The sequence below is a fragment of the Meles meles genome, chromosome 7, assembly GCF_922984935.1.
Source record: "Meles meles chromosome 7, mMelMel3.1 paternal haplotype, whole genome shotgun sequence".
In the NCBI taxonomy this organism is placed as follows: Eukaryota; Metazoa; Chordata; class Mammalia; order Carnivora; family Mustelidae; genus Meles; species Meles meles.
The window spans coordinates 145,631,713-145,653,376 of NC_060072.1; the positions used below are offsets into that span (position 1 = coordinate 145,631,713).

The 21,664-nt window shown below is 38.8% G+C and overlaps 1 protein-coding gene across 4 annotated transcripts in view; it reads right to left on the minus strand.

Annotated features, from left to right (window-relative positions):
* Positions 1–21,664, minus strand: part of TASOR2 (transcription activation suppressor family member 2) — a 77,233-nt gene that overhangs the window by 36,788 nt on the left and 18,781 nt on the right. For 2 of the 4 annotated variants that reach the window (XM_046011184.1, XM_046011183.1), the window contains exons 2-11: positions 10,720–10,865; positions 10,339–10,434; positions 9,228–9,300; positions 5,775–5,866; positions 3,748–3,885; positions 3,476–3,600; positions 3,377–3,396; positions 3,187–3,286; positions 1,021–1,121; positions 245–348 (exon numbers count right to left, since the gene is read on the minus strand). In XM_046011184.1, the coding sequence (XP_045867140.1) occupies positions 245–348; positions 1,021–1,121; positions 3,187–3,286; positions 3,377–3,396; positions 3,476–3,600; positions 3,748–3,885; positions 5,775–5,866; positions 9,228–9,300; positions 10,339–10,434; positions 10,720–10,865 (995 nt within the window). Of the gene's footprint in view, positions 1–244; positions 349–1,020; positions 1,122–3,186; positions 3,287–3,376; positions 3,397–3,475; positions 3,601–3,747; positions 3,886–5,774; positions 5,867–9,227; positions 9,301–10,338; positions 10,435–10,719; positions 10,866–14,866; positions 14,897–21,664 lie in introns of those variants that run through there. The other 2 variants (XM_046011185.1, XM_046011186.1) reach the window with 2 other exon arrangements.

A 21,664-nucleotide genomic window follows, 5' to 3' on the forward strand; every position in this document is an offset into this window, starting at 1 on the left:
ACTATCCTTTTATTCTTAAAATCAGGAGTACAAATTGACCAGCGAGACACGAAAGTAAACTGAGACACAAAGGGGGATGAAAATATTAGACAATAAATGTTAAGAATATATCACATACTGAATGATGAAAATCCTTTCAGCAAACTAAAATAAGTCACGCCAGGTATAGTCAACTAATAATGAGATAGCAATTTCTTCATTCAAGGAAAAAATAATAATTATATTTTAAATCGCTGATTCTTACCAATTGCTTATTTTTGATGTACTCTGTTAGTTTATCTATTTTTTCCCCTCGTTTGTTCGCCAGCTCCACCTCATACATCCTGAAGCACAAATCTCGGCAAGAGGCTATGGAGCAAATCAAAAAAACGGAATATTTCTTACTTTAAAATGCTATTATGCTTTTTAATAACCAAGCTTTTTATTTTATATGTTAAAAAGATGAAAGAACTAGAAATACTCCTTAAAGAACATTTAACATTCAATGGTCTTTGTTACAAAACTCCTCAATAAGAAGTTACCGTGTCAAGTATGTGAAACAATGCTTCCAATAACATGGACTCTACTGTACGTATTAACAGGACAGAGATATACTATATAAATAATATAAACATCAAAGTTCCATGAATTAATCTAAATGAAGGAAATTTTCTTTGCATGTTTTCTGCTTTTTTTCTTCAGTTAGAAGTACATAAATAAATAAACACCATCACCACAAAACCTCTGTTCTCCTTCAAAGGCTTTGTTATGAGCTTCCAACTGTTTTAAGCATTTCTCTGCTGAACTCCCTCAGGGTCCCATAGTAAAGCTAGTCTCTGCCACCTTAGATGAAACTGCCTTTTGGTTTCTAGTTAGCCTCCAAGGAACTAAATCACGGCAACCCTACAATTCTAACGAAAGGCCCTTCTGCAAATCACTGAGGGCAAAACCACAATAGAGTGTGTGTGCATGTGCACGTGACCTATGAAAAAAAACGAACAAAGCCCAGGGTGTACAGTGGATCACTACATGTAAACAGACCTTTTGGCTCCAGGTAATTCTGCTTTCTAAAGGCAGCTTCTGGCAGTTTTTTCTTCAAAGATGACACCTTCATTACATACTTAAAATCTAGCTCGTGTGGCCTAAGACAAAACAATACCATGCAATTGAATGAACACTTAAACTACAGCTTCACAATGTTTTACTTTCTAATATAAATGCAAACAAAAATGTAAGAAAGTCTTTAAATTGATAAAATCTGAATCAAATGTGAATATTTATAAGTATTATATATTTTCAAATATATGACCCCACAGATCAGAGTCTTCAAATATGTTCGCATTTTTTGAATACGTCTATTTTGAGATTAACAAAATATCTAGATGAATCAAAAATTATGCATACTAGAATGAGAATTTTCAAAAAATTATGCTATGTAAGAGCCGACAACTTTTGACAATAGTGGACTACTTACCATGCCGTACCACTGAATGAACCGCATCCAGACTTTTGTACCACTTCCCCTGACTTTTCTTTGAAAACTCACTTTCAAATACTTGTAGACTTATAAATGCCCTCCCTTGCCCTTAACTACGTCTCTGTGTCTTTAAAAAAGGACATTGCTTATGTAACCACAGAAGAATTAATGAAATCAAGAAACTAGTGATATGGTTCCATTAATTAACTTACAGACCTAATTCAAATTTTGCCAACTATCTCACTAAGGGGCTTTATAACAAAAGAAAACGAATTTTATTCTGTTTTACCATCCAGTCCAGGATTACACACTGCATTTAGTTAGGTCTTTTTAATCACCTTCAATCTGGACAGTCTTTTGATCTTTATCTTTAAAGACCTTGGTATTTTTGAAGAATAGACCATGTATTTTGCAGAATGTCCCTCAATCTGGGTGTGTCTGATGTTTCCTGCTGATTGGATTGGCAGGAGTACCACAATGACACTGTGTCCTTCTCGATGCATACTGTTAGGAAACACATGACATTTATTCCACTGCTGCCGATGTTAACCATTTAGTTAATGGTTCTAGCCACTTCTCCCTACACTCATTAGCTGTACTCCGCAGAGACAATGAACTTTCCCAGCTCTCCCATTTATTTATTTACAGAATTCCTTTGTTTGTTTGTTTTGTTTTGTTTTGTTTTGAGGGAGAGCGTGGGCAGGTGCAGGAGGTGGAGAGTGGCAGTCATGGTCAGAGGGAGAGGGAGAGAATCTTAAGCAGGCTCCATGCCCAGCACAGAGTCCAATGCAGGGCTCAATCTCACAGCCCTGACATCATGACCTGAGCCAAAATCAAGAATCGGTCAGCCAACTGAGCCACCCCGGTACCCCAATTCATAGAATTCTTACTTTACTCTCTGGATTGTAATAATCTTCAATCCTCCCTCTTAAAACAGGTCAGTCAACAGAAAGAAAATGAATTCTGACAGCACACCTGTTTTCAGCTTGTATTTCAACAAAACAGGTCTATCTTTCAATAGTTTGGGGTGCAAACTAAGAACAGACTAAATAAATAGATTTCATAAGATGCCCTTCACAGTGCCCCAGAAGCAGATAATTCATTAAAATGCAAATATAGGGGCGCCTGGGTGGCTCAGTGGTTTAAGCCTCTGCCTTTGGCTCGGGTCATGTCTCAGGGTTCTGGGATCGAGCCCCGCATCGGGCTCTCTGCTCAGTGAGGAGCCTGTTTCTCCCTCTCTCTCTGCCTGCCTCTCTGCCTACTTGTGACCTCTCTGTCAAATAAATAAATAAAATATTTTTAAAAAAAATGCAAATATATGTAACAGCGACTCTACTTAATAGTGGTCTAGGAAAATCCGCTCTTGCAACTCTTAATAAAGAGCCAATAATTGGGCCTATCCGTGGCATCTGCTATCCAGGCAAATCCAATCTGTGTCTCTAGCATCGATTCAGTTCTGTCTGTGAGGTCATAGTCTCATGAGTGGATTAAGACACTAAAACTTCCAAAGTGACTTGTCAAAGATTATAAAACTAACTATTTCAAAGCCAAGGTCAGAATTTGGACCTGAATTTAAGTTTCCTGTGCTCTATACATCAACCCCAAAGTACTCTAATCAAAAACCAAGTACAACTGCTTTGTTTCACACCAGTACCAACAAGTAAGACTTCAAAATGAGAATTAAAAAAAAAAAAAAAAAAAAAAAAATCAAACATGGACTCAATACTTACAGTTGTGCTGGAACAGCTGTACTGTCAGAGGACCAAAGAGTTATATCGCACAGCAGACAGCCTTGAACAATTAATTTGCCTTGCCACGAAGAGGACAGAGCTTTAAGAAATGAGGAAGAAAGAAACTGATTATTCATGAGCAAAACATTTACTTAAAAAACGTAAAAGAACCAATTAAACAATGTCTTACCATTTTCACCGAGTTCAAATCTAGGGAAAAAGGAAAGGCATGTTTAAAAGAGCAAACAGGACAGATCCAGTAAAACAAAGTATGTGCATAATTACTTACATGCTTCTATGGGCTGATGCTGCCATCCTTTTAGGCTCCCTGTACTGGAAGGCTACAATAATATAAGGACAGACCTGCCTGGGTCGCTCAATAACAGAGCTGCCTGAAACTTCATAGAGGTAATACTGAAAGAAAAGAAATACGGATTATCAGAGTAGCACTGTGGAACGCCATCAGTACCAAGTTTCTCTCTCAACTCCACCCAGTCCTGACATTTAATACATTAGATTCAGAAATTAACTCCGGAATGATTTATTCCCAGGTGACTATACCTGACTCAGTTCAAATGCGCGAAAATGACTCGTCTTGTGAGAAACCTTGTTAGTATTTGCAGCCACGTGGCAGTCATAGCCAGAAGACGGACTAGTATAGTTAGTGGTATAATTCTCAGACACAAACTTGACTCTTCCCTAGAAAAAAAATATTAAGACTAATCAGATGGCTTCAAAAGGCAATAATCTTACTCTAGGATTTATTTAAAAGTAGCCTAATAAGTAAGGATGTGGATGTGGTTCAAACAAATTGTGTTAACAACTATGGTTCTGAGAGAATTGTCTTAAGGCCAACAATAGTTTTAACTACCCATTAGCCTCCTAATATTGCATTTAAAAATTTGGTATGTATGGGCATCTTTCTGAGGTAAATGATCACAGCTTTTATCACTTCATGAAAGGAGTACATGAATCACCCCAAATTTAAGAGAACCATTTCAGTAAAAGAAAAATTATAGAGCCCACCAACTGAACAGATTAGCTTAGTCAATGACTGTAATGTAAAAGGTGACAAATGAAATCTACAATTTCACAAGATGAGCTTTCAAACTGAAGTTATTAAGATACCAATTGTAATTTTTAGATAAAGATATTTCTATCATGTCAGGACCCAGTAAATCAGCAAGGAGCAAATACACAGTAAAGTGCTTAGCCGTACCCGATTACTGAACAGTCGATAGTACTTCCAATTACAGATTTCTCTTCATCAAGAGTTACGTGTCTTTTGGAGCGAAGGAGGGGAAGGCAGTCAAGGTTTCCATACAATTAAATAACATACAATGATTTTAAAAGCTGTTGTGAGTACTATAATGACGTGGCAAAGTACACAAAATATATACCAAAATGAGGTAAAGTTATAGGGAACTTTTATCTTTATAGGAAGAATCTAATTTGGGGGTGGAGGGGTGTTAAGGTCGTGCTTCTTCATTCATAGGACCACCAGGGGCAATAAATATAATGATACCAGAAGCCAAAGAATATAAATGGTAGTTCTCAGTGAGCAATCACAACCTTGATCTTCACCCTCTCCAACGTTTTATGATGTCGGCATGTGGGGCATGGCTGGTTTTTGAGCAGTAAAGTAAGAAGAACTGAGAGCACGTAGGTAAAAACTGCCCAGCAGTAGCCACCAGACAGGGGGTTACAGGGCCAAGCATGAAGCACAATCTGACAGAGGCAAGACACCGAACGAGAATTATGGGAGCCGGCGGCCCATCTACTCCACTAGCTCGCCTGCGGGAGGACAGAGGGAGCAGGAGCAGGGATCCCCTGCCAGTGTGATGCTACCGTCCCTCCAGTTCTCGGGAACAAACTTTAGAATGTGAACAGTTCACATTCAAAAAAACACATCAGTAGTATTGGTTTATAATCAGAGAACTCAGGACAGTAAAAAAGCTAAAAATGAAGCAAAAAACAAAATGAGACCAAAGCGTATGTTCTCACAAAGCCCACCACTTTCTAAGGTCAGAGTTTTCCTAGGAACTACTAGAGCAAAAACTATTAAATTGTGCAATTCACTCATCCTAAACTATTTGAGGGTATTTAAGAATTTCTGAGATCAGCAGTTATAGACGCCACATAAAACTGTGAACAGGTCTGGATACTGTAGGGATAAAGGAAATAAGGTTCTCTTACATCAACAATTTAAACCAGAAAACGAAAAGTTGCTTTCTAAATTCCTCTTATAACTGTAATCACATGGTTTTTACAGGTTGCAACTTATGTTATTTAACATTTAAAAAGTGGCCATCCTAGGCCAGGACGAAGAGGAGAGGAATGCTTTTTACTGATTACCTTATGTATTATTTTGAAAGTTGTTTTGTTTTTTAAAGACATATTCATAGATCATCTATCAAGTGAACAAAAAAGCTTTATCTTTAAAGGAAAGCAAGAACAGCAGTTATCTTTTTTTAATTGATAGCTGTCTTTGTGACTATGATGCAAACGATCTGCAAAGAACATTACCACAGACTGATAACCTTTAGTTTTTAAAAGAAAAATTACATAGAAGCGCATCTGGGCTTTACCTTAATTAGGTTAAAAATTACAACATAACCAGACTTCCCATGATACCATGGTCTTGCATGAAGATAGTCTGAGTACTTGGAAATATACACACCTATAAAAGTATAAGATAAAGATTAATTCACACTTTAAAAGGACTGTTTACTCATGTACATTTCACACGTAGGGCTACTTGTAACTAAACAAGACAACACAGAAGGCAAAGAAAAGTCAACAGTAAATTGTTTTGAAACTGCTTACCTTTTAAAAACTGTTCAAGAAAAAAAAAAACTGTTCAAGATATTCTAAAGGTATGGAAACAGTAGAGCTAAGACAAGACAGGATGTTATCTGATGGACAACCAATGCTCTAGTTGGGTACAATAGCTAAAAAGGGATACAAGTAACACAATTCTTGGTAAATTCTAAGTTGTGTTTTTTTTAAGGCAATCATTCGACGAAAAGTCCTAACTATAGCACTCTGATTCTCAAGCTATTTTTTGCAAAGAATCTCTTACAAGTACTCTTCTCTAATAATAAGCGCTAAGGCCTGCCACCTGGCAGGTATGTGCTGGGCAGCGGTGGCACCGAAGTAAAGAGAACAAGGTCCTGCCTTGACGAAGCTTATGCCACTAATCTGTGGAATTTCCGGTTCCGGCGATAATCACATGTGTTCTGTTCTCCACTGCAGCCACACCGCAGCCCAGCATGTAGTCGGTGCTTAACTATCCGTCAGACACATGTAACGGAGGACCCAAAGAAATGGAAATAAGCGATTATATTTGCTTAGAACAGGAGCTCTGGAAACAGAGGAACGAAGTTCTCAGAGAACAGAGTAGCACAGTACAGAAGCGTAAACGATTATCAACTGTGCAGGAGGGTGGGCTGCAGGTGGGGAGCAGGGGAGAAGCACGGGAAACTGAGGCTGAAGGGGAAGCATGGAACTGAGCGGTGAGGATCTTTGTAGGCCTTGCTCGTCAGGGGAGACCTCGCCCCGCCGGCAGCAGAGACCCGCAGCGGTTTTCAGCGCAGACTGCCGCTTCCACGACACTGAGGTCTCAAGAGGGGAGAGAGGCTAGAAACACCTCCAAATGGGAAGCTACTGTCAGCTGAGAGAGCAGAGGGTCCCCAGGTGGCAGCAGCAGGGGAAGGGCGAGGGAAGAGCACTTCCCACAGAGATTCCTAAACTGAGGCAGCTCTCGAAATACGAGACAAAAGTGAGAGCACTTGGATAGCCTGGAGAGATCAATGAACCCAGGTCAGAAGCCTGGGTTCCAGCACCAAGTCATTCACTTCCTACTAATAACCATGCGACTGAGGAGCAGGTAACCTGAGGGGGGGGGGGGGTGGTGGCTTGGACACCTAAGCCACAGGGTCCTCAAGAAGATTTAAAAGATCCATAAACTTTTAAAGCTATAAGACACTACATTCATATAAAATATTACCATGATACGCAGAACTAACCATTTCTACTAGAGCCCAAAACTATAAAATACACGTGTGCAGTATTGCTATTTTCTTACCCACCCCAGTACGTGGTTAAGAAGAAATAACAGTACGTGTATTTGCTAGGAATAATTCGGTTTCTACTCCGGCACCCCACTGAAGCTAGCCTCTTAAACATCAACCATATAATCAGGGATTGGAGTCATGTAGAACAAGGGCCTTATATTTTAGAGATGAAAGCTAAAGTATTTACTTGTAATTTACTTTCCCATTCTTCAACAACAAAATTTTGTTAGCCAAATGGAGGGAATAATGCAAACCAGATCTGTTAAACCTAGGGGATCGGTACACTACACCATCCTCTCTTCCTGCGTTAGTTATGTTTGACAATGAAAAGGAGGAGGGAGAAGAAAAGGTTTTATGGAAGATGTCAGCAGGGTTATGAATGTATTCCCTGTCACGGCCTTTAGAAGATGTGAATATACATTTTAAAGCATTTTTGTGTCACACAAGGTGACCCCAAAACCCAGCAAGCCCACTGCTACGTCTAGACCTAAAGGCGGCCATACACGCGTCTCCACACAAGCCTGTACACGAAGGCACACAACTGCACCTCCCTAACGGCCAACAAGCGCCAACCAGCAAATGCCCCTCAAGCGCTGAAAGAGTAAAGGAAACGCGGTAAAACCACGCAACGGGGTATCGTCCAGCCAAAGGGCGGGTGAAGTACGGGTGCGAACTGCAGCGTGGAGAGCCCTGAACACACTGAACCGGGAAAAGGAGTCACAGAGCAGCACGGAGGAGTCCGTTCACGCGGAACGTCTGAATGAGGCGGACCCAGAGAGCTGGAGAGCAGGCGAGCGGCTGCCTTGGCCGGTCGTGGCGGGGAATGCGTGTCACTGCGAGCAGGCGCAGACTTCTTTTTGGGGGACGAGAAGAGTCTGTGCTAACAGTTGCACTGCTCTACGAATACATTAAGAAAAGCTGACCTGTACACCTGAAATGAGTGAATTACAGGCTGCGTGAATTTTATCTCGACAGAGCTGTGAAAAAGTCAGCAGGAAGCGAGCCACTCCTGACCTCCACGCTGGTAGCACCCAACCGTGCTAAATGCCCGTGCTCCCCCCCAGTTCTTCCTCCCCTGGACTTTCTCCTTACCCCCTGGCCCCCAGATCCCCCAGCCGCCCACAGTCCTGTTCTCTTCCTTCAACACTGTCTCACACAACAGTACCTTTGGCTTCAACCCACACCTAGTCCTGCCACTTGGAGCCCCCATCTCCAGTTCTAATGCTTTTTTCCAGCCTTTTTTTTTTTTTTTTTTAACCATCAGCAGGGTACCTCCCAGAACACCTAGGAAAATCTACTATTTCTCAAATTTCACTCACGGAAGTAGCAGCGTCCATTTACCGGGAGCTAAGTGCTTCCCGCAGCCTCCCACACCCTCCCAGCAGATCTCAAAGACAGTTTTATCTATTTCACAGATGAGGAACTTGAAGCTTAAAGAAAGTTAGTGCTAATCCACATTCTTAGCCGTAAGATCACCTTCCCCTTTTAACGCCTCAGCTTCCCTGCCGATCTCCTTTCCTTCTGTGTCTCTTCTCCACTGACAACATCACCGCAGTGTGAGCTGACAAGCTTATGCCTGATTACTCCTGCTCTCACTCCTCACATTCCACAGTTGCCGAGTCTGGCCAGTTCCATCGATTCTCTATTCCTGCTGCCATTATGATAGCTCAGAAGATGTCCTCATTCGCCCGGGATGAGCGCACTAGTCTCTTGGTACCGAAAGCTATTTTTAGTATCTCTTCTAGGCCAACCAACCTTTAAGAAAAAGTTCTGATCATGTACTCCTACTGGAAAATCTTGGGTCTTAGACTTGAAGCTCATTTCTATGTTTAAAGCACTGATTCTAAAGATTATGATTTATCACTAATGAAGCTGGCTTTTAATATAAGTATCCCATGAAATGAACCACACTTCACTTCAGCTCGTGAAAGAAGAGATTAGATTCACTTTTCCGCACAGACTTACCTTTGGCTGGGTCACCAAGCGTGGTAAGAGCACTGCAGCCCACACAGAGTCCGCGCTGACATACTGACTTTGCCTTTAAATAAAAGACGGTACTTTGCTTATCATGACAGTCTTAGGAGAGACAATGAAATAACACTATAATCTACAAGCTTTCAAATAAACACAGAATCTGTACACGGTATCTATGTATGGCACAAAGCAAGTTCGTGTGAGGCAACTGTGTTTGGTTAATAGTTCACGAAATTTTAATCATTTAACAAAACGTCATCAGCAAAACCAAATTAAACAAGCTCCCAGATTAAGTCCTCTCTTGAAGATCTCGATTATAGCTTTGGAATCATTAAATTTGAAAATGTCCTATCCATTAGTGCCTTTTTTTAGTATGAATCCATAATGTATTCTATTTGTTAAGTAGATGATTAAATAAATGAACTCTTCTGGTATTACTATATAATCCTTATGTTATATGCTAACGTTAAGTATTCTGTAAGTCAGTCTACCCTTGTTCTTTAAAAATCATGAACCCAATCAAAATATTAAATTATTTAAGTTGAATTATAAATTCTGGTATTGTTAAAACTGTACCTAGCAAGCCACACACATCTCTGGGGACACGGTCCACCCAGCAGTTTCCTTCTCTCACAATCTGAGTACAAGCAACAGTACAGAAGCTCCAGTTTCAAGTACGTCAACTGCTGGAAGTTTTCTCCTTAGCCCCAAAAACCATGTAACTGAAACTTGAAAAACCTCCACAAGAAACAAAGTATCTATGTGCACAATGATCCAGAATGAAGAAATACTCATTTACTCCATTAAAAGGCATTACCAATACTTAGGAAATCTGCGTTAATTCAAATCTCACCCTGAGCTGACAAATTTATTTACAATGAAACTACAGAGGGCCTGTGAAAAGGCGCAGGAATCCAATCACTTTCAGGACTAGCTGTCACAATCATTCCCCCTGTCACCAGACTCAGCAACAAAAAAGACTGGAGAACTGGTAATTTTACAGATCTTAGAGAAGTGAAATGCCAATATTTAAGTTTAATGAGATCATTAATTTTGTATATTAATATTACAAAATTAATGTTCTGTGACCTAATTCCCTTACCTGATTTTCAGTTTCAAACAGAAGAAACCCGTAAGTCTCTTGAAGTTCTTCCTGAGTATAATTACTTGCTTTTTTTTCTTGGTGAAAAGTTTTGTACTGTATAAAAGAGAGAATAATCAAGTGCTATAAACATTATTTTGCCTTGCAAATTAATTTTTAAAAATGCATCATCTGAATTCCTCCTGTTAAAGGACTACCAAAACTTATTATTCTTCTATTTCCTAGAATATATTCTTAATTACCTTCCAAGGATTTCTCATTTCATCTGAAAGTGACAGCTGAGAAGAACTAGATAGGCTTTTATACCAAAAATGATGGGTCTATTTCTTTAGAACTAAAATAAAAGTAACACACAGACACAGTGTGTACCAAGCACCTCACCTCATTTAAGAAAATGTCATTTTTCACCAAAGTCACTTGACTGTACTGAAAACCATGCTCAGATGCAGAGTCCAAGTAAGAAGTATGAAGAATTGAAACTGCCCTCTGGAAGAGAGAGTCTGAACTCAAGGACACTGTCTCAAAAACTGTAAAACACAAACAAAAATAATGCAACTGTTTAAGATAACCAAAGGATGGGGTTAAAAGCGGCATACTAAATATAAACATCACTGAATACTTCATCTATTTCCTTCCCGTAAAACTTAGACACGTTGTGTTTTGGCTCCATTCCATGTACTATCTTAAAAGACCTCTCATGGGAAGAACATGATCTACGGGAGGTGAGTTACTGAGGGTGAATCACTTTCAATACAGGAGTAAAATAAACCCTGCCAGATGCCTTGGGCCTTTTGGTTGAAAGCCGTGCGTTGTAAGCACAGTGGGGACAAGCAGATCAAATATGGCAGCATCAAGGTAGTGGTCAGCGATCACTCAGAACAACGTTCCCTGTCTACACTTACGCCACATTTTGATAAACTTACCCTTCCTGTCTTCTTATCAACTCCCCAAAGTAAGCCCATTAGGTTTCCTTTTAAGGGGCCTACTATTGCACACGCAACACTCAAACACATTAAAATTCTTCTGTCTTTGGGGTTTCCTCGGGCCTAGACACATCTGTTGGACTTTACCTTGTATGGGTTATATTATGAAATCATTACTTTTTTTATTCCACAAAAATAAAACTTTATTATTTTTAGAAAGTGCCTTTTTCAAACCCTACCCACATGCTATCCCAGAAATTCTGAGGTGACCCTCCGGAGAGGCATGTTTCCTATTTGAGAATTACTGACTCGACCCAATAATTCTCTTGATTGAGGTTTTGTGCCTTTTGTTTTACAAATTTTTACTTTAGCAAGACTTGAGCCTAATGAATTCTTGTAATATTTAAATTTGATTTGGTTACCCCCTTATATTTGTGTCTTCTCTATGCTCTTTAACCAGGTCAAGACAGTGAGGGAACAAACTATTTATAAATAATAAAGAGAATGGACTAATATATAAGCACTGGAAGTTCTGGTGATCTAATATAAATAAATAAAAACATTAACATGGCTTCCTGCTTTTACCAGAACTCTGCCAATTACATTAAAGTTCAAAAGCTAAAGGAAAGACAAGCATTTTAATTAAAATTAACTTATGAACAACAGTAAAAAACTAAACTATCATAGAAAAGAAAACAAACATTTCAGTGAAGTTAATTTGGACGAAACTGTCCTAACACTTCAATTATCCAAGTAATTTAAACGTGCTTTAATAAACTGCCTAGTATCAAAAGTCAAAGACTTAAGTAGCAAGGAAGGAAAGAAAAGAGGATGAAACATTTAAGAATATCCTGGAGTTCCTACATCTGCTCCATATCGATTTTTTTTTCTCAGTTTCACTTTTTCCTTCAAAATCAGTGTATGAACGCTATTAAAAATATGGATATTCTAAAGAGGTTCAAATAGCAAAACAACAGGGAGGATAATTAAAATGATGCCTTTTTAGCTACGGTACCTTCTTTAGCTACACTGGCTCAAGACAAACTAGGAGGCCTATGCATTTGGGACTCCGTCTTTAAAATAAGCTGCGCCGCCAGCCCAAATGCAAGTCGGGAGTCCTCTAAAACTCCTAATATGGGAAACCTTGTATTTAATATTTGTAAAAAGGCAAAATAATATTTAAAAATCTAAGTAAACTCTGAGGCTCAATATTTGAGAAATAGGTTGCTTACAGAGAAAGATAAAAGTTGTCAGAGTTTTGGAAATGACCATTCTATGGCTATCAACTCTTAAATTCCACACAATGTTAATACAAAGACACAGGTTTTAACTTCTGAAAGTACCAAATACGACATACATCCACATTTTTGATGGCCAATGCACAGTAATAAATGAAAAACTTTGAAAAATAATGTACTCTGAAAAGCAAACAAAAACAGCCCATCTAACACCGTGTCTGCCAAATACAGGTGGTCAGAGAACATTTTATTGACCAGTATGAGGAATACTGTTCTCATAAAGCTATGACCAGAGATGACAGCCTAAAATAAACATAGGAAATGATTTTGTGCTAACATATTTTTATTCCTAAAACTATTGATAGTTAAAAATGCTTCCCCTTTAGGTCAACATTCTCCAAACAGTAATATATTTATACAAGTAACTATTTTACAGTTAGCAGAAGGAAAAGCATGTCCAAAGAGAAAACAGATAGAAATCCACGGTAAATCTGGACTCTTTCATGATTTTGTAATAGAATGATGTCAGTTACACTCAAGAAAGCATAAGTTTCCTGCTATATAACTAAGCAGATAAGTGAACATTTTACCAAGATATTATCTCTTCTTACACAATGCTCTCATTTAAGAGTCAAACTAGTATACAGAACAGTATGGGCACTAAATTAATGGGTGCCTGCATTTTTGCTAAGCAATACACATGCTTCACTTAGACATTCAAGGTTGTCAGAGTATTAAGAGAATGAGGAGGGGGCTATTCTACAGAGAAATACTAAAACAACTTGAAAAGTACCTATCTGTAAAGGGTAAGAGTGTCCCTTAGGGCTTAAGACACCAAGAGAGAACAAGTGGGTAAAATTCAAGTTCAATAACAACACTTCTAGAAACTGAGTTAATATTCTGTCCTTTAGCATCTAGCTTTAGGCATATTTCTCTGCTGTTTGTGGATTCAGTCTTTAAAAGTTAAGTCCAGCTTGACATAAGCTGGATTCTGTTCAAAGGGCCCTGAGATAATCTCCCTCTTTCTCAAAATCCATCAGTGATATGTAGTGTCTGCTTTTGGGCACTTGTTTCTCTACTTAACTTCTCTACTTCTGACTTCTTCTAATAAGAGGTAAACTGATCTCTGATGCTATGGCACATGTATGTGTTTTCCACTATCTAAGCATCTGGTCTGAAAGAAAATAATGAGATGAACTAATGCCAACAACTTAGGTGTCACAATAATTCTAACAAAAATTTGCCACTTCTACATCTCCCTAGGACTTTCACGACCACTTCTCCTTTTTGTACATTATACAGTAGCACTCATCAAAGACAGAAACACTCAAAAAAAAAAAAAAAAAAAAAAAAAGACAAACACTCAGAACCCAACAGTATCTGCCATTACAGGCCCTCACTAGTTTTTCCTACAGACGGACTGCAACCTACCTCCATTAACACTGTCGATGCCTACGTATTTGGCCTAGTCTAAATAGGTCCTTTGATAGTTGTTAAAGAGCCCATTCCTTAATCATCTAATCCCAAAATGTATTGCCTTTATTTTTAAGACATTGAGGGATTGCCAGTTTAAGGTTAAATACAACTTTTTTACAGCACAACTTGGAAGACCTAACAAAAACTTAAATGTGCGTACAATAACCTTTCCGTTTCTGGGAATCTATTCCTTAGGAATATTAGCATGAGTACACAGGAGATACAGAAAAGGCTACTCCACGCACTGGCATCTATAAGAGCAAAAACACTTGGGATAACCCAAACTGACATCAATAAGGAAACACCTTACAACTACTACATAAATACCAAGTGAATCTATATACACTGACATATAAAGATATCTACTCTACCACTGAGTAAATAACACACATCATATAATGTCATTTTGGTAAAAAAAACCCAACCAACCAAACAAACAAAAAAACCATAGAAAATTATGTTTGAAAGTTTACAGGAAAAGATCCAGAAAGATAAGAAACCAAATTGTTAACAGTGTCTAAACCAATGATTATTCAAATGGAAGTGGATAAAAGTGAACTTAAACTTTTTACCTTATATGTATTATTTCCTACACAGTATGTATTACTTCTAGAATTTAAAATATCTCAACTCAAAATCAAGTAAAATGAATCATAATTTCAAAAAAATACAAATAGAGAAATGTGACAATGTCCCCTGAACCCTTTCTGATGGAATTTGAAAATTTAATCACCTCTTAGTTTTGGATCAATGAAATCTGTAGTCACTAGAAACTGTAAATTTTTTAAAAATGTCCTTTCATTTTACATGATCTAAATTAAAATTTTTTAAATTGTACTGCTCTACTCGAATTCATTAGTAATAACTCATAGCATTTAGTTTAATACCCACTCTTTTCTGATATGAACCCTGGCTCGGTCTTCTCTAAGAGAGAATGTAGCTGGGAGGGTGGTCTTAATTCATTTTCACCACGTATACCCCCAGAATTCTTGACATAGTCCTGTTCTCTGTTAATGTCATAAATGCTAAAATGAGAAAAGAAAAAATTAAATCATAAAGTGAATAGTTCTAGTTACAGTATATTTACCACACAAATGTCTACTGAACATCTAATTTACATTAAGTACAATTCTATGTTTACCTCCTTTGACAAGTCTCCAGAGCTAAGGCTAAACTTATTTTATAAGCAGTAACACATAAAATGAAATGCTTTTCCTTCGATATTTAAGTTAGAAAGAAAATCTGTTCACAGAAATAAGATATGCTTATAGGAATCACTTTTGCCTCAAAATAAAAAACAGAGAACCACATTCATGTTCTACTGGTTGAAAATAACAAAATCAAATAGAACACAAATAAAATCTCTCCCCACCCCCAAATTAGCATATAACCCATCCATTTTTTTTTTTAAGATTTATTTAGTTTAGAGAAAGAGATGGGGGAGGAACAGAGGGAGAGAGAGAGAACCTCCAACAGACTCCGGGCGGAGCGTGGAGCCTGATGTGCATTCAATCCTACAATCCGGAGATAAAACCCAAGCTGGAGGCAAGAGTCAGTTCAACTGACTGAGCCACAAGTGCCCCCACCCATTCATTCTTAAAAACAAACAAACAAACAAACAAAAAAACCAAAAAACTATTAGCGGTGCCTATTACATATACAGTACCATGCTATACCCTGGATTCATCAAGACAAATGAGAAACCATCTCTACAACAGAGGCTGAGACTAGAAAAGGAAGACAAACCTATACAGAAACCAGTACTATAAATGCGGTGGGGATCTAGAACATGATGCAGTGGACGCAGAATAGGGATTTCATTAAGACAGGGAAATGTCGAGAAGTTTCAGAGGCATCGTACTTGAAATCTGAGTAGATATTCAAATAATGAAGGAGCCAAAAAAGGGGCCAGCCCACATGTTCTCTAGGCAACAGAAACAGTAGAAGCAGAGGTAGAAACATTATACATATAAGGAACCGCAAGTACTTTATTTGAAGAATTCAAGATGCTTCACATAAAAAATTAGCATGTCTACTTTTGTAATAGTATATCTCTTTTCAAAAAGGATTTGAGGCAGAATTATATGGATATATTCAAAATTCTAGAGAAAAAGTAGCAATGTTGCTAATATTCATTTGTTAAGCACATAGGTTATTTATGTCAAGAGGGGAAAATGAAACTGGGATCGGGAGACCAGGAGTCTCGTGTAGGTCCACCACTACCTTGTTCTGAGACATTAGTGTGAGGACACTGTGGACTGCCTTCCTAATAATCAAGCTCCATTTTCTTTTCATCCCCCGTAATTTTGTTTAGGTACTGGGTGATCCCATGCTTTAGGAGAGGCCTAGGAAAGGGGTGTGGGTGTGGGTGTGGGTGTGTGTGTGTGTGTGAGAGAGAGAGAGAGAGAGAGAGAGAGAGAATTTAAGTTCATTATGGTTTCTGGCCCACATGATGTGAAAGGACGTCAGCAGAGAGAACTCTGGGAAAGCTTTCTTACAAAAGCACTGGACAAAAAGATTTTATTTATTTATTTATTTATTTGACAGCGAGAGAGAGAGAGATCACAATTAGGCAGAGAGGCAGGCAGAGAGACAGAGAGAAGCAGGCTCCCTGCTGAGCAGAGAGCCCGATGTGGGACTCGATCCCAGGACCCCTGAGATCGTGACCTGAGCCGAAGGCAGCAGGCCAACCCACTGAGCCACCCAGGCGCCCTGGCCTTGTCTTTTTTTTAATTCAAAGATTTTATTTATTTGAGAGAGAGAGTGCGCGCACATGAAGTAGGGGGGACAGAGTGAGAGGGAGAAAGAGACTTCCCACCAAGCAGGGAGCCGGACACGGGGCTCGATCCCAGGACTCCAGGATCGTGACCGGAGCTAAAGGCAGCTGCTTAACCAAGTGAGCCACGGAGGTGCCTGTGGCCTTGTCTTGTATGTGTTGCCTGGAATTCCTCGTAATCAAGAGGGGACTGACCAGCCGACATACTGAAAGTGCAAAAAAACAGAAGATCCATCGCTGATGAAGTCCCTGAACCGCTGAACAAATAAATGCACCTGGAGTGGCCCTGCCTCTGAGTCTCCCGAGATATGAAATACTTTTTTTTTTTTACATTTTATTTATTTGACAGAGAGAAAAAGATCACAAGTAGGCAGAGAGACAGGCAGAGGGAGAGGAGGAAGCAGGCTCCCCACTGAACAGAGACACCCCGATACGGGGCTCGATCCCAGGACCCTGAGATCATGACCTGAGCCGAAGGCAGAGGCTTAACCCACTGAGCCACCCAGGCGCCCCTGTTTAAACCACTTTGTTGGCAAAGGAAAACACACTATGAACTCTGTTACATTATTTACTCCAAGGCCTCATGTAGTTGGAATTCTCTAAGACTCCTTTCAGTTCGAACACTGTGACTTTTCAGACTGCCTTCCTTAAGGCCTCTTATGTATAAGGCATTATGCATGGCACTAGATAATTTATCAAGTTCCTCTCTTATCTGCTACCATGCATGGAGACATTTATCCTAGTATTTATTGGTAAGAAATCACAAAAGCTTATATAACTGCTGTGAAAACTCGAAACCTAAAATATAAGGATATTTAAAGCCTCTGATTCCCACCTACTCAATCAAGTCTATCTCCCTCCCACACACAAAGGAAAAATGCCCAACTCAGAGCACTCCTGGTATAATTTCCCTCATTAGTTCCATAAAATCTGATATTCACACTCCTCCCCCACTTCATGCCTAAATTGTCATGTTTAAAGCCTCCCCCCAAATCTAGCTGTTCTGATGACTTAAGATTTCTCCACCCTGCATTTGTCATTCTTCACCTGTGTCCCGCAGTTATTTACTGTAGTCCTGTTATATGTATGGCTCTGGGCTAGAGCTAGGGAATACAGGAAAGTAAAACAAAACAAAAAACAAACAAACAAACAAACAAAACCAGGAGACCATGTGTCTATCTGAAAGAGTAGTCTTTAACACTGAGGTCATAATTTCAGAATTGTGTGTGAAACAGTTATGTTCAGGACAAGGGTTTCTTCAGACTCAAAGAAGGGAGTAGAACGAGTGGTCAAGGGAATAGACTTTGTAAACGGAAGGACTTGGCAAGCCAGTACTTTGAGAAAGCTATTTGATCTTTATTCCCCTTATTTTTTTTTTTTTTTTAGATTTTATTTATTTATTTGACAGAGATCACAAGTAGGCAGAGAGGCAGGCAGAGAGAGTGAGAGGGAAGCAGGCTCCCCGCCGAGCAGAGAGCCCAATGCGGGACTCGATCCCAGGACCCGAGATCATGACCTGAGCCGAAGGCAGCGGCCTAAACCACTGAGCCACCCAGGCGCCCCTATTCCCCTTATTTTTTAAAATAAATTTCAACAAAGCATAGACACAAAATAAAAAGCCAAAGACCACTAGGCTTATCAATCACTGTCCCCACCCTCCCAGAGAGCCCCTATTTCCATCCCTCTTAGGTGACCACTTTCAACTTTGGCTATATCTTCTGGTATATAACTCCATGTTTCTAAATAAAATGCCATATAAACTCGTATCACTAATTTTGCTATATCAGTATTCAATGTTTCACTAAATTGTATGCACTAATCACAGCTGGGCCACACTGGGTAATTTCCTTTCTTTTTTTTTTTAAAGATTTTATTTATTTGACACAGAGAGATCACAAGTAGACAGAGAGAGAGAGAGAGAGAGAGAGAGACTGGAGAAGGAAGCAGGCTCCCTGCCGAGCAGAGAGCCCGATGCGGGGCTCGATCCCAGGACCTAGGATCATGACCTGGGCCGAAGGCAGAGGCGGTAATTTCCTTTCTTACAGGATGTTTTGTTTTATTCAATTTCAAATTGTCTCTGCTTTATTTTCAGTTACCAATCATTAATTCAGCCTAGAATTCTAGAGAACCAAAAATCTCCTCTGAATAGATAGAAACATCAAGTGTTTTTGGAGACATCCTTTGTGGAGCATGGTATTATCCAGCTTCAGTCTGAAGTTGTGCTCTCCAATAACTTGGGAGAGCTTTGTGACCTTGCTGGGACATGCTGAGATATGACATTGAAGCATAAATGTTCCCCATATTCCCAATCTGCAGAAATTGATGACCTGATTCTAAAACTTGCAATCAAAGGATATAGAACAGCCAGAACAATTTTAGAAAAGAACAAAGTTAAAAGACTCACCACTTGATTTCAAGAATTACTACAAAGAGAAACACAGTCTAGATTGTGGTGTTGATGTAAAGATAATATATACAGATCAGTGGAACAGCATGACAGTTCATTTTTGGCAACACTGCCAATGTAATTCAAAGGGAAAGAATATTTTTACAACAGATGGTTCTATAACAACCCAAACAGAAAAAAACCATGAACTTCAACCCCTACCTCAAACCATAAAATTCAACTGGAAATGAATTACAGACATAAACCTAAGAGCTAAAACTGTAAGATTTCTAGAAAAAGATCACAGGGAAAAAATCCAGACCATGAGGCAGATGATGATTGCTTAGGGTACAAAAATCAGTTGCCATAAAAGAAAAACTGATACACTGGAATTTATGAAAATTAAAACCTTCTGAACTTCAAAAGGCATCATTAAGAAAAATATCTGCAAAGCACTTATGTCCAGAATATACAAAGGACTCTTAAACACACCACAAAGGACAAACTAATGGCAAGTAAGTAAATAGGAACATACTCAATGTTATTAGTTATTAGGAAGGTGATGCTTGCCCACTAGAATGGCTAACATTAAAAAGACAGAAAATACTAAGTTGGCAAGGATGAGGAACTCTCCTAGATTCCTGGTAGGAATATAAAGCTAGAGAGTCAAGCGGGAAAAGTTTTGTCGGCTTCTTATAAAGTCAAACATACACTTAGTTCACAGCCAAGCAGTTCTACTTTTAGAGATCTACCCAAGAAAAATGAAACATTATGTCCACAAAAGGATTTGTACATGAACCTTCAGGGCAGCATTATTCTCAGTAAGCTCAAACTAGAAACCCACATGTTCATGATAGGTGAATGGATAAACAAACTGTGGCCTATTCATGTAACATACTACTCAGCAATAAAAAAGGAAAACTGCTGAGGCATGCATGAAACTCAAAAATGTAACTTGGACAAAAGAAAGCAGACATTAAAAAAGTACACACGGGGCGCCTGGGTGGCTCAGTGGTTTAAGCCGCTGCCTTCGGCTCAGGTCATGATCTCAGGGTCCTGGGATCGAGTCCCGCATCGGGCTCTCTGCTCGGCAGGGAGCCTGCTTTTCTCTCACTCTCTCTGCCTGCCTCTCTATCTACTTGTGATCTCTCTCTGTCAAATAAAGAAATAAAATTAAACAAAAAAAAAAAAAAAAAAAAAGTACACACTATAGGATTCCATATATGTTCAATTTATGTGTGTGTGTGCACGCGTACACACACACACACACACATATATAAAGTTCTAGAATTGGCAAAACTAATCTATAGTGATAAAGATCCCATCAGTGGTTGCTAGGGTGGGAATAAGAAAACTGTAAGTGAAGTAGGCACAAAGGAACTTTCTGGGGTGACAGAGTCTATTTTTATTGGTGTGCTGGTTACAGGGTACACAGATTTACCAAAATTCCCTGAACTATATATTTAAATTGTGTTTGGCACCAAATACTGATACAGTATAGAACACAATTTCTGACCAAGATCTAGTAAAATTATAATGTGACCACAGAAAAATTAATCTCAAGAGCCCTGTGTTAAAAAAAAACAAAACCTACTTATATATGACTCACAAGTTAAATTGTAATGAAATCTAAAATGGCTGAATGACAATGAAAGCACCATCTAAATTTAGATACATGTAAAATGTCTATAAGAAAAAAAATCTACAAAAAAGCCCCCATTAATTTAAAATGTAAATACTAAAGAAAAACGCCGGAAAATCAGTGAATTAAAGTCAATTCAAGAACTCAGAAAACATACGAAGAGTAAATTCATAAGAGAATAAGGACAGGAAATAAATGATACAGATCAGAAGTTAAACAGAAGAAAAAAGAACCACAGAGCAGGGAAAAATAAAGATTACTTCTTTGGAAAAAAAAATATCGGGGTGCCTGGGTGGTTCAACTGGTTACATGCCGACTCTTGATTCAGCTCAAGTCTTGATCTCAGGGTTAGTTCAAGCCCTGAGCCTGCTGTTTGCTGGCACTGCTTCTGTTCTGCCACCAAGCTGATTTTCTTTCCTTTGAGATCTCTTGTCAGTCCCCAATTCTTTACCAGAGTATGTCTCAGGGCTGGGCCAGTTTTCCTTGGAATACATGGTGCATCCTTTCAAAAGGTACATTCAAAAAATAAATTATTTCTTTTTACGGAAATATTTGAATTATACTTTAAGTACTTTAACTGTACTGTTTTGATTTTCTTCTTTGAGGGCTCCAGGTTTGCAAGTATATTTTGGATCTCTTTTGGCGGTCTTCTATATTACTGTCTCAGTATTTTCTTTTTAGAGAGATTTATTTGTTTGCTTTTATTCACTTTTCTCATGTTATCTTTGGTTCTGTTTTACACAGTAAAAATCATGGTAAAATAAACATAACATTTCACATCTAATCTTTAGATTCGCCATGGTACCTAGTCTCCCATGCACCTCCTATTTTACTCTGTTTCTGAAACAGTTTAATCTTTTTCTTCCATTTCGTTTCTGTTCTGCT